Source organism: Syngnathoides biaculeatus, chromosome 9 (genome assembly GCF_019802595.1).
Source record: "Syngnathoides biaculeatus isolate LvHL_M chromosome 9, ASM1980259v1, whole genome shotgun sequence".
NCBI lineage: Eukaryota > Metazoa > Chordata > Actinopteri > Syngnathiformes > Syngnathidae > Syngnathoides > Syngnathoides biaculeatus.
The window spans coordinates 5,842,291-5,855,862 of NC_084648.1; the positions used below are offsets into that span (position 1 = coordinate 5,842,291).

Genomic DNA, 13,572 nt, shown 5'->3' on the forward strand with positions numbered 1-13,572 from the left:
TGAATATGTATTTTCAGTACGGGAAGACCATTAAATAAAAAGAATCACTCAGCCAAACAAAATCAGCTATATCATTAACAAAATACATTTACAACGTTTGGAAAGGACAGGCTTCAGATGACTTTTTTTTAAATACATCTTGCTATGCAAAATGCATTTATTTTTACTCCAACAGAAAAATGTAACAAATTAAATACACAACAGAATAAGCATCATTTTACCTGCTTTATCAGATAAGTAAATGACAAAAATATTTACACAAACAAAACCACAGATAATTGAAAAAGAACAGGAAAGACATGACCGTGTGTTATACAAAGCTGGTCACTGAACTACAAACATGGCAAAGGCGTGAAATAGACGTAAACGCCCAACATCAGAGAAAATTAGGAATGACCACTTATCGCACAACGAAACTATGGACACACAAACGTCAGTCCATCTCATCTCCTGTCACATCAATTTCTCCGTTCACTCCAATTTGTGTAGTTTCAGTGTGGACGAGTGCATACTCACACTGGGTAATGACGGGCATTTTTTCTGGGGAGGAGAGCAGAGCATCTACCTCAATTAGTTCTTCTTGACTGATTTCTGGGCTATTTAGTGTTCCTGTTAAAGGAGACCAGCATGTACCGATCTGGGTGTTCATGTTCGGCTCCAAAGACATTTGATTTTGAGCACGTGGTTGTTTATCACTAGGAGAGCAACCTCTGTCATTTCTTGCCGACGTCACAACAGACTCCAATTCTGGAAAAAAAATGAGAACAAGATATCGACGTCTTCACTGATGACTTTTGTACTTTTTCGGCGACGACAGTGTGCATTATGGTACATTTGCTTTCAAAATATAAGTGAATGAACAATGGAATGCACAACACAAAAACAAAATACCTTTTATCTTCTGTGTTTGGTGCATCTCAGACAAATTCACATCACTTGAAGTGGTCCCCTTTCCAGAAGACCTCCATGAGCCAAGTTGTAATTTTTCGTTCTGATCCATTGATTTCTTGAGAACTTCATTGGGATTTTGATCAGTTGAAACGTTGCCATTTCCAAGCGATTCTCCCTGAACCTGGATAAAGGGATCGCCTTCATGATTATCTCCATTGAGGATATTTCGATGAGTTTCTTCGGTTTCACCTGATTCCTTTTTGTTTAAGTGTTGGGTCTTGACAAAGGTCTGAAATTCTGCCAAAGCAACCATTCTTTTGGGTGCAGCATCATCATCAGATTTTGCAGCATTTGTAATACTTTTCAGTGGAACCACCTGCTTCTTACCTCTTGTGTAATATATTCTGGGGGCCTTTCCTTTCAGTTTATCACTCTTTTCAACATTTATCTTGAATTCCTCTTCCATTTTCTCCTGGATTTTACTCTTTGAAATGACTGGAGGGGCAGCCTTTGGTGGTCTCCCACGTTTCTTCTTCTTGTTTGCTGCAACCGTAGGTCTGTGGACCTCAGAGTTTGTCTCTGTGACACTTTGTGAGCATGTATCACTTGGTCCCACTTGCACTGTTTTCAAAACCCCCACGGTCTTCATGTGGCTTTGGTGTGTATTCACCGATTTTGGACGTCCAGCACTTCTGGTTGTCTTTTTCAGATGCTTGTTTGTGGTTGACTGTTGATCATGTTTTCTCAAACAAATAGGTGGAGATTTCAGGGAACGTGTGGCCATTTTTCTTTCTTTTGCGAGGACATTGTTTTGTGACAGTCGAACTAGGCAAATGCTTGTGGTTTTGATATTTCTCAGCTCATCACAGACTGAACTAGTATAATCTTGTGGGTAATCAATACACACTTTCCTTCTTTTAGACGCAATATTCCCATCTATAGTAAGACCTTTTTTACTTACTAAAGTTCTCTTTCTCCTCAGGGGGTAAGCATCCCTTTGAGCAGCAGTTGGACACACGTCCACCTTGTTTTTAATACAAGGTAGGAGACAGTTTCGGCTTTGCTGTGGTTCACACTCCACCTGTTTGAGACATTGCTTTGGCAGTTTGCTTGGATGTCTCTTCGATAAAAGTGAGCCTTTGTCTTCTCCATCTGCAAGTGGAGAAACTAGTGACGACTGTTCTGTGAGCAAGGGTCTTGCACACAGAGACAACTGATGATCGTTCGTGGTTGCATCGTGAATTCCAACTGAAGTGAATGGCTCTATTGGTGAGAGACATCGAGGAAGTTGCATATCGTTCAAACACGTTGGAAAAAACGAAGACAGGGCCTCCCTCTCCTGGAATGGTGGATCGGTTCGGTCATGTTGGGTCACTTGATTCATTTGCCCCATTGAGCTGGCAGATGAGAGATCCTGAAGAAGCGGTTGCTGAGGGATTATCACACTGCCAGACTGAACTTTAACGTTGAGTCGGTTCTGAGCTGTAAAGAAAAAAAAACATTTGTAAAACAATGTTTGGAGAGTTACTCACTGAAAAAGGTGAAGTGACCTGAATTATTGTGTGCCAACAACCCCAGACCGGGTTATAAATGATTCAGAACCCTCATGAATGCTATCTGTAAAATATTGAAAGGTGCTATTGGAAATTTCACCAGATGTTCGTAACAACCCAAATAAAACCGTGCATACAGACAAAGTAGAATAACTAAAAAATTACATTCCGTGGGCTTTTTTTTTAATGGACCTTGAGTTTGAGTTCTTTTCAAAGATTTTCGATTGGATTTCAGGTCAGGTGACTAGCTGGGCCATTCCATCAGCTCTATTCATTCTTTTCTTTGTAACCAATTGAGAGTAAAATTTTGTCAAGAGTGTCTCGGTATATTTAGCCATTAATCCTTCCTTCTTCCACAATGTGAAGTTTACTAGTACCAGTACCAAGTGATGGGTGATGTCCACTGCCATGTCTCCTCCAAATGTAATGTGCATTATGGCATTCAAAAAGTTCAATTTTGCTCTCAAAAGACCAGACTATATTCTCCTAGTATTTATCTGGCTTGTTCAAATGTTTGTCAGCAAACTTCAAATGAGCTTTGACATGCTTTTTTTTTTTTTTAATCCCAGCAATTGTGTCTTGCATAATGAGCGTGCATATAGGGCATGGCAGAGAAGTGCATTACTCACTGTTGCAGATTCTAGGTCTTGTTGGCTCTTGGACAACACTTCTAATTATTTTTTGCACTCCTCTGTTAGAAATCTTACAAAGAGCACCTGGCCTGTATGCACCACCATTACGCAAGACCTCATCACTGGCCAAGAAAGCTCCCCACCGTCCCTACTTCCTGCACTAACTGAGAAGAGCCAGAATCATTAGAGTGTCTGTTCTACAAAAGGACCATAGAGAGCATCCTGAAAAAAAACACATCACTGTGTGGTAAGGAGCCTGCAGCGCATCCTGTCACTGGACTCTCCACCACACATCTAAAAAATACACAAGTGTGAAATTTAAAACAAAAATGAAATGCCTGCGTCCCAATACCTATGTATGATGATATAGGGACACTTTGTTCAACAAAGATCTGATAAGGCGGACATTCAACAGAAAGGCCGTCTGATCGCAACTTACTCTGATCCCTGTTGTCCTCCTCAGCTTCCAATGCAGGCAGGATGTTCAGACCAATCATGAAGTCCTCCAACATCTTCTCTATCTGCTCATCAGATTCTTCTGCAAGGCACTGAGGCTCTGGAGCAGGAGCCAATTGGAGCATTCCATTTTGGTGTTGGACAGTGTGATCAATGAACTGATCTGATGGTTCTGATATGCTATTGCGATGTGTTTGAGGTTGAGTGGAATTGCTTGGCTCAACGTCTGCAATGTGGTTATGTGATGTCTGTGTTGCAGTTGGGTGGGATTCCTAGAAAGAGATAATCACCAATCAGACCAAAGTTGTAATGCCATACTGTAATCCAATGTTGTAAAGTATAAGTTGTAATGCCTTCTATACAAAAGTAACTACACAGCTGTATTGAGTCATTGGCAACGAAATGAAGATATTGAACAGTGTTAACTTATTGTGTACTATGGAAGGGATTAAATGTAGTCAAACATAAGAATACTGAACGCCACTCGTGTGTGTACATATATATATATATATATATATGTTATATTCAGTAGATGTGTTATACACAGTATATACTTATAGACTATGTACATATTCTACCATTTAAATCAAAAATTCAACTCAGGCCGTGTTTCTCAAAGCTATTTACAGAAAGTACCACTACAATGATCAACATTAAAACACTGCAGCGTGGTGGGCCTGTTTATGGAACAGATGAACATATAGTCTTGATTGAAGACATTAAATTTGACGTGGGTGTGATTGTGAGTGCGAATGGTTGTTTGTTTCCATGTGGCTTGCAATTGGCTAGCATCAAGGTTGGGGTGTACCCCACCTCTCACCCGAAGATAGTTGTGATAAGCTCAAGCATGCAGGCAACCCTAGTACGATAAGGGGTACAGAAAAAGAATAGATTAATTTTTATTTTCATTTTTAAAGCCGTTTATAGTAACAGGAGTGCTGGAGCCTATCCCAACTAACTTCAGGTGAAAGGCAGACTACACCCTGAATTGGTCATCGGTCGGTCGCAGGGCATATAGTGACACCATCACCGAGCGGGAATTGATCCTACGCTGCCCGTACCAAAGTCAGACTCGTGTACCACTACACCTGGATGGAAACTTCAATAATTAAATAAAATAATTGCATACTTCATGAGGCTATTTATTATTTATGTATTTGATTCATTTTGTCGCTCTTGGTCCTCCATATTGCAGTGAGGTTACGTTGCATAATGCAATACATTGATTATTGAAGCAATGGAGGCATAATTAACACTACTGCGTAACCAGTAGATGGAGCAGTTGTAACAAATAAGGAAATACATAGTTAACAGGAAGAAACAAAAGTGGGATTGACATTATTTTAATCAAAGAAAACGTCTCCAAAAAATATCTGTAGTGCATCTACGTATAGCACAAACTGGTGGGAAATGCTTGTTGTGAATTCTCCCAGACTGGCAAAGTCAGTGTGTCAGCATTGGGTAAACTTCAGTACATAAAGACTCTCTAGAATATGGCTGGGCAATATTTTTTATGAAGGGCCACATGAGAAATGAGGGCTGCACCATTGATACCTTTACCTTAATTCTCAACGTCGCATTTTAAACTGCATTAAATTCTATATTTTGAATAACTGGCGCTGGTAATTGGAATAAAGATTTTCAGTTTTTATACAAATGGGCTGTGTGAAATTGTAGTGTATATCTCACATAAGAAAATACTCCTATAGAAATAATAAAACCAATCACTTCAGTTTAATTTATTTTTAACTTGTTAATCTCCTTAAACCCTGAACCTTGTAACTTGTTTTCACTTCAGTGAGAATAATTCAGTCAGTCTTGAACAAGGACGTTTAAATCTGGCTGAAGGTCTGAGGTGGCTGGCTATGTGAAGGACTGCTGAGAAGTTGTCTTTGGTGATAGAGGATCTGTGTTTGGATTTATTGAACTTCATCACTCACGATGTCTTTTCACTTATGTAAATTGACGGGAAGAGGACTAGAATCTTCTGAGCATGCCTTCATATGTGAAAAGTTCTCCTCTTTCAGGGAAGAGTAAAAATCCAGCAGTGAGCTTGACCTGAAGCGCTCTGCCAGAAGTGTGTGAGACTGCAGGTCCAAGACTTGGTGCATTATCCACACTGAAAGGTGAAGAAGCCATGCGCACTTCACACTCTATTGCCTTGAAAACTTTCCACATAGTGTGAACATGGATGAGTACAAGTGGAGGTGATCAGCTGATGTTGCTACTTCCTTTTGGCAAGTAGGTGAGAATGTTGTTCCCCACTTGACTTGACAGAAGCAACTTTCTCATGAAAGCTTTCACTGCAGTGTACATTTAATGTACAAAAAGGGCCTTGCAATGCACTTTGACATTTAGTTAATTCAACATTGCACTCAAATCCACAAGAAATCCAAGGTTTGCTATCCAGTTTTCATCTGAAAGCTGTGGGATGTCGTGTCCTTTCTTCACATAGAAATCCTGAATCTGGTCTCTCAGAACCCATACAATTTTCAGTACTTTGCCTAGACTGGGCCACTTGACAGCACAGTGATAGCTTATGTCACCATGTCCTGTCTCATTTTCCTCCAAAAGTCCAACAAACTGTGATTTAATGTTCGCGCACTGAAGAAATTAACCATTCTATTTACAACATCCACAAAATAGTTAATTATTAACACAGCTTTACATAACACTTTCCGTCCCCTAATTGTGGCTTCTCTTCAAAACTCAAACATTTCTCTCAATCAGATTTGGACAACCGTCCATTGTCACATCCTGCTAGCTTGTCCCATTTCACTCCTAACTTGGCAAAACATGAAGTTACGTCTGAACAATCCCAGGGATGGTCCCTTTCATCAATTGCATCGCTGCGGGCTCCTCTGTGATATGAAAATCTGGAGTTATCCCACGTAAGAAGATGAGCAACTGAAAAGTGTCACATACATTGCAGCTCTTATCCAACACCAGATAAAAAAATAGTCAGTGTCAGCTTGACTTTGTTCTTCAGCTGAAGCTCCAAGTTTCCAGCGATGTCCTGAACCTGCCTTGTTACAGAGCGCCTCTTAAGGTCTCAATGATCCTTGGAAAGGTGAGGAATCAGCCCAGGACTACACGAAAGGACTTGGTCAATGACCTGAAAAGAGCTGGGACCACCGTTTCCAAGGTGACTATTGGTAAAACATGAAGACGTCATGGTTTGAAATCATGCATGGCACGGAAGGTTCCCAAGCTTAAACCAGCACATGTCAAGGCCCATCTTAATTTGGCCAATGACCATTTGGATGATACAGAGGAGTCATGGGACAAGGTTTTGTGGTCACATGAGATCAAAATGGTCATAATTCCACTAACCGTGTTTGGAGGAAGACAAATGAGGAGTTGCATCCCAACAAGAATGTCCCTACTATGAAGCACGGGGGTGTTTTTCTGCACATGGGACAGGACGACTGCACTGTATTAAGGAGAGGATGACCACGGCCAAATATTGTGAGATTTTGGGGAACAACCTCTTTCCCTTAGTCAGAGCATTGAAGATGGGTCGTCTTTCAATATGACAATGACCCGAAGCACACAGCCAGGAAAACCAAGGAGTGGCTCCGTAAGAAAGATATCAAGGTTCTGGTGTGGCCTAGCCAGTCTCCAGACCTAAACCCAATAGAAAATCTTGGGAGAGAGCTGAAACTCCGTGTTTCTCAGTGACAGCCCAGAAACCTGTGTGATCCAGAGAAGATCTGTGTGGAGGAGCGGGCCAAAATCCCTCCTGCAGTGTGTGCAAACCTAGCGAACAACTACAGGAAACGTTTCACCTCTGTAATTGCAAACAAAGGGTACTTTACCATGAACATTGGTTTTCTAAGGTGTTCAAATACTTATTTGCAACTGTATAACACAATTAAATTGTTAGAAAAAAAAAATCATACATTGTGATTTCTGGATTTTTCTTTTTAGATTCTCTCTCTCTCACAGTGGACATGCACCTATGATGAAAATTTCAGACCCCTCCATGATTTCTAAGTGGGAGAACTTGCAATATTACAGGGTGTTCAAATACTTATTTTCCATTAACCCTAACCTAACCCTAACCCATTTTTCAATGTATGAACGTAATGCCTTTCAAAATAAAAGCAACACAAAATGCACAGCATTTTTTTTTTCTGATTTGTGATTGGCCTCACGTGGGTCGGAGGGGTCAGCCTTCGGGCCAGATGTGGCAAGTCATATCTAAAACCCGGCGGTTCTCACATATATGTACGATAGTGAAGATGGGCTTTACAATATATATATATATATATATATATATATATATATGATCCATCAATTTATTGTACAGCCTTTCTTCACTAGGGTGCAGGAATGCTGGGGCCTATCTTAGCCATCTTTGGGTGAGAGGCAGAGTACACTCTGAGCCGGTCACCGGCAAATTGCAAGGCACATAGAAACGAACAACAATTCACACTTACATTCATACCAACAGGCAATTTAGAGTCTTCAATTAAAATTGCACGCATGTTTTGGGGATGTGGGAGGAAACCAGAGTACCACACAGACATAGGGACAACATGCAAACACCACACAGGTGAGGCTGGATTTCAACTGAACTGTGAGGAGGATGTGTTCACAGTGCTGCCACATGACGTTATATTTAAAGAAGAATTTGTAGGTTGCTCTTAGTTTGATTTGTTTCAGGTGTATTCAAATGTGGTTGACGTTTTTGCACTGACATCCCGGTTCCCAAGCCTTCCCGTCCAACGATTTGCTTTTGTTCACAAACACAGTAGTGTTGCACAAAAACTCCTGATCGTTGTGAATATACTATCCATTCCACGCCCATATACAGATGAATGAAATCTATTATTGTGAATTAAAAAGAAGAAGAAAAAAAAAAACTTTCTTGAAGGATTCAGAACCGAAAACTAAGTCTGAATAAGTCTCAAAGATAACGTATTTTACCTGAGACATGGAGGCGAACACAGACATGGTCTCAACCTCATCTTCTGTGGATACAACCTCCCATACTTTCTCTTTTTTCCTCCTTCTCAGCTTCACCTGCAAAGCAGAATTACAAATACAGCACATTATTTGCCCTGACTGAAGATGACGATAAAAATATGAGGAAGTGGCCACATTCAAAAAAGAAAATTAATACTTGAATCATAACAGCAAAGAGTGTGATTGTATTCATTTTGCTTGTTTTTATGGAGTAGTACTCTTATGGGTTGTTCGTTTGAAACGACACCTCTTTTCAGACACAGGAATCCTGAAAATAGTATTTCATCTGTTCTATCAAATTTGAAGAAAGGATCATGTAAATCTATTTTGGTTGGCTGAAACAGAGTAAACCGGTCTGGATAACTTTAGTCGTTGGTAGCAAAATTGTCCATTTAATGCTAAAACATGTGAAGTAATAAGTTGATGCTGCAAAAGTTGTCATTCAGAAGCTACAACATACTTGAAGCTGAATAGTGTTTAACAGCATTATCGGCAGTGGAAAGTGTTGCAACAGTTTGACATAATTTTCTCAATTTACCTTCACAGAAAACTCCGTTGACTCCATCAGTTTAGTCTTGGCAAGGTTCTTCTCCGCTAGATTGGCAATTGCAGGCCTGTTCTGTGCTGAATTGGCATTTTTGTCTTCTGGCTTCTTTACTTGCGCTCTACTTGTCTTACTATTGTCCTTTGTTTGGGTTAGTAGATGACAACTGCTAACAGAATCAGAACATTGATGCTGAGATCTCTGATAGAAGGAAGGGTCAGTGTTGTAAGTGCCGGTCCAGTGGCTACACTCTTCGCCATTTGACATTGCATTTGTGATTGAAGCAGAAGGTTGGTGTGATCTAGTCACACACACTTCTAATGGGATGTTTTGGGTTGGCCATCTGATGTGCTTTGTAGTTAGAAGTTTACCCTGATGTTCTGAAGGAGTTTGTGTACCCATGGATACGTAGCTTCTCCGTTCTATGGAACGATCTGTAACTTTCCTTCCTGCCGTTTCAATGTGTAGTGTATCTTTTATTATCCTGGAACATTCACTAAAACTCCCAACATGATTCCTCTGGGGTTGCTCGTCCGTTCTAACCGCATTTCGTGGTCTTTCTACAAGGGGTGTGATCCCAAACGTCTGGATTGCATCCATCAAATCACTCTGCTCCAAACTTCCCTGTACCACCAACTCCCCGGAGTAGAATAGACCAACCAGCTTCAATAAGGTGTGGGCCTTCAAAGGCTCAAGCTGGAGCTGGAGTTTTTGTCCGGATGGTGGAGATGGTGTGTCCGACAGCCTCTGAGACAAGTAAGGGCTCAGAGCTGCTAGAACAAAGCTATGGGTGGGTACAGAGATACCTTTACAAGACAAACACGGATAACAATTAATGTGCTTCAGATGTGAGATTTAACTTTCATTTCAAATAGATTTATACTCTGGTCTTGAATATTCATTACAAAGAGATTTATAACCTCTGGGCCTCACCATCAGTTTGCAAAATTGTATCACAGAACTGGAAGTTATTTTGTTGTTTCTGGAGTTCGCCAAGAAGCTTCACCTCATAGCCCAGCAAATGGTAGTGATGCATGTTTCCGTCGCCATCGGGAGTAATGGAATGTTGCTTGCAAACAAGACCATCCAGATAGTCAGCCTTTTACTTGCTAGTTTTATGATCATCTATTTTTTTATTATTTTACATTTCAAAACCTTAAAATATGCTTTAAAACTTTTACATGCCAGATTAGAACATTGGCCTCCATTTTGAGCAGGCCGGAGCTCGCAAACGGACAGGTTAAGGTCCTTTCCACGTGATCTTAGTGGTAACGTGAAATTTTAAGCGTACATTTTCTATTTTCAAAAGCTTGAAGTGAAAATTAGCTTTGGCTTGCACCTAAGAAACTAAAGCAAAAACATACAAAAGGCACAAAATAGGATGAGGTCTATTATAACGAAGTTAAATGTCACCCAACACATTCTTAACAGCGCAGCTAGCATTGTCATGCGTGACTTACCATCTATTATCAATCGTCGGTTGGAACTTTTTATTCCCGCTACACAAAGGGAGTTATATCCAAAACGCAACCGCTGTTTCAAAATTGACACACTTGGGTTCAATACCTGTGTGATTATAGCAGGTTGCGTTTTTTTTTTTAGCTTCCTGCAACTGAGGAGAGCGCCACAAGTGCCGAGGATGGCAGGTGGGGTGACGTCATAACGGAGAACTAAAAGCGCGCACTTGGCCAGGGTTGAAGGATTATTTCCACAATTACAAAATAAACACAAAGTGGAAACCATCCAAAAGTCGTTTGGCGTTTTTATTAAAAACAACATTGCTAGTTGAGTCATTCATAAATGTGCAACTTTAAGATTCAAGGCAGATACTAAGGCGTCAGCCATAATCAATTTTCAAAGGTAAGTATTCCAGTAAGATCTTTCTTCAGATCTTAAGTTTCTAATTAAGACAACTGTTTTCAATCTAAGAAAAACTGATTGCATATGCGTTCACACAGGCACCCAAAATAATTAAACCCAAATCAATATTTAAAAAAAAAAATACATAGCCATAAAATTAACAAATATTCTCTTGTGTGTATATATATTTATAGATTGTATAAATGTGCTTTTATTTATTTCTTTTTAAGTCCTCCATCTAACAGGAAATTTCTGGTCTATGCGTCTTATGAGAAACCAACACAATCCCTTGCAATTCATTCTTTTACTCAGTCCACTATTCAAGGCAACTTGAAAATTAGGCAGTCGGCATGGAAAAACTGAACCAAAGGAAAACAAAACATCACCTCGTGCTTTTTTTTTTTAATTATCTACATCTTACTATGCACTTGTGTGTTGTTCTCTACAGAATATGCAAAGAATTTGAAAATGTGGGCAAAAAAAGAAAAAAAAATGCTCTTCTCCCATGTGCTGTTCTATAGATTTAAAAAGCAGGTAGGCTGTTTGTGGCGCACTTATACAGAACACAAGAGTCTTGTTTTCGGACCACATTTAACAAAAATCAACGCTTGCTTAAACACAGATGTATTCCATTAACTGGGCGAACACAAAACGCCAGCATTCCATATAATGAGACAGTGATTGACTAGCCACATCATGGTTTGACACACCCATCATACCTGTCCTGAGTAATCAAGGCACTCCAGTTGGCCCCACACAAAAACTGTTAAAAACAGTACTGTATTACACATTCAGATTATGGACTTGCAAATAAGAGAAATTGCCTCTGATGAATTACAAATGTAAGGATTTTGCTGTAAATAGCATGACATATCAGCCATCACAGGTGAAGACTCTCATCATCTTTCATAAGATACCCCAAAGTGAAAACCGACACCCATGTATATTATCAAATACAAAATGAAAATGTCGAACGCCCATGCATCCAAGTGATGGACTTTTACAAAGCAAAACTTTGTACAAAAAGCAGATGGCTGCTGCATCAAAGTTGTTAAAAGGAGAATTCAGCAATGGCAGTTAGAGTGGCGGCATTGTCATTTGGCACATCATACAGCACAAAGCAAAAAACAGGAACAACCACTACAAAACACGAATCCACGTTTCAGAGTCACTCAATACTTTCTCAATGGTAACATCTTTCTGTAGTCCGCACCCTTTAAAAAGGGGGTGATTACTCAACCCCTACAATTGCTTTTAAACAAACTCCTGTAGAAATTTCTCCAAAGGTCATATTACAATCCCAACTGTCAGACCTGAAAGAGAGCATTAGTGTTTTCCAGGCAAGATGTGGTGTAGGTAAGCAGAGATGTAGTGTACAAGGATCTTGATCGTAGAATATCTGACTCATTCTCGTGTAGTTTAGGGACTTTGGGAGTAAAAAGTGGTCAAAGTGTCACAATCTTGTTGTCATAGAGCCACAGGAATTCCAGTTTTTTGGGGGCGTTTCATTGGCTTGTCAGTTGCATAAAGGAGGAATGACATTAAGTGGGAAGAGGTGCTGCAAAAGCATGAAGAGGACAGGGCAGAGTAAGAAAATGGAGATGGTTTTTCCCCTGGGTAGTGTTCTGGTCCCTCTTTGTCAGTTCACCAAGGGCAGTGGCCGGGAGGTTGTCGCTTTGTAATGCACACTATCAGTTTTTCTGTAAAGAGGGGGGAAAAAAATAGGTGAAAGAATTAAATCATTTACTAGAAAGAATCATTCACAGAATCACAACAGATTATATAGGGAACAATCGATCATGGAGCTGCTCACAACTGTCACAAAATTATAGACAACTTCTTTCTACAGTACAATGGAAACTCACTTGTGACGCCACGGGAAAATTAAGGCCATGCAGTAAGTTGGAACACAACTCCCCGTGAGACAAACACACCATGCGGTGACATGCAGTTAGATAGTGGGTGTGGCCTAACCATCATAAGAATCCAGTAGAGGCAAAGAGGCCCGACCCACCCCAAGCTTCACTCCCTGAGAGATGGGGTGGCGTGGGGGTGGGAATATGTGACAGGAAAAGCCACAAAGAAAATTAGTGGGATAAAGGAACAGAAATAAAGCAAGAAGAAACCATTTATAAAATGTAAAAAAAAAAAAAAAAAGGTTTAGGAGACTGTATATTCGAGACATAAGGGAAAAGAATGAAAAAGGGGGGTTTCAAAAGGTTAGTTAGATTTTAATTCAGCACGTAAAATGACAGCAGTGTGTAATGTGCCAGAAAAATGTATAACCAAGTGCTCCTTAAAGACGTGCGGAGACATGTTTTCTCTGGGCGTGTGCGCACATGTCCCTTCTCACAGTAACGTTCACCGCTGTTAATGAGGGAACTGCTGGTGTATCCTGCGCAAATATGCAACCTCAAAGGAAAATTTGCAATATTACTGTAATGGCTGCAAACACCCACAAAGCTGATGTGATTTAGTTGAACTGATTTTCACCAAAGTATTTACTATTTATTATCAAGGTGTGATATTCAAAGATCTAAAATTCAAAACAATGTAATTTACTTTTTAGGTGACCAAAAAAAAAAAAAAAAAAAAAAAACCCTTTAAACTTTTTGTGTACTCTTCTGCAATGCTGGCTAATGCATAAATACTCCACATTACAGGC

The 13,572-nt window shown here is 40.0% G+C and overlaps 2 protein-coding genes across 18 annotated transcripts in view; both read right to left on the reverse strand.

Moving 5' to 3' along the window:
* Window positions 1-69: 69 nt before the first annotated feature.
* Window positions 70-10,678, reverse strand: LOC133505609 (uncharacterized). Its single transcript, XM_061828791.1, has 7 exons — window positions 10,508-10,678; window positions 9,981-10,116; window positions 9,042-9,853; window positions 8,465-8,560; window positions 3,516-3,804; window positions 892-2,373; window positions 70-747 (listed from the first exon to the last, which is right to left on the reverse strand). Exons 1-7 carry the CDS (start codon window positions 10,508-10,510, stop codon window positions 434-436), a joined length of 3,132 nt encoding a protein of 1,043 aa, XP_061684775.1. The 5' UTR covers window positions 10,511-10,678; the 3' UTR covers window positions 70-433.
* Window positions 10,679-10,791: 113 nt separating this feature from the next.
* The window catches only part of ctnnd1 (catenin (cadherin-associated protein), delta 1), a 36,778-nt gene continuing 33,997 nt past the window's right edge, over window positions 10,792-13,572 (reverse strand). For all 17 annotated transcript variants that reach the window (XM_061828805.1, XM_061828796.1, XM_061828795.1 and 14 more), the window contains one exon: window positions 10,792-12,607. In XM_061828805.1, coding sequence (XP_061684789.1) covers window positions 12,599-12,607 — 9 coding nt within the window. In that variant the 3' untranslated portion in view covers window positions 10,792-12,598. The remainder of the gene's footprint in view (window positions 12,608-13,572) is intronic.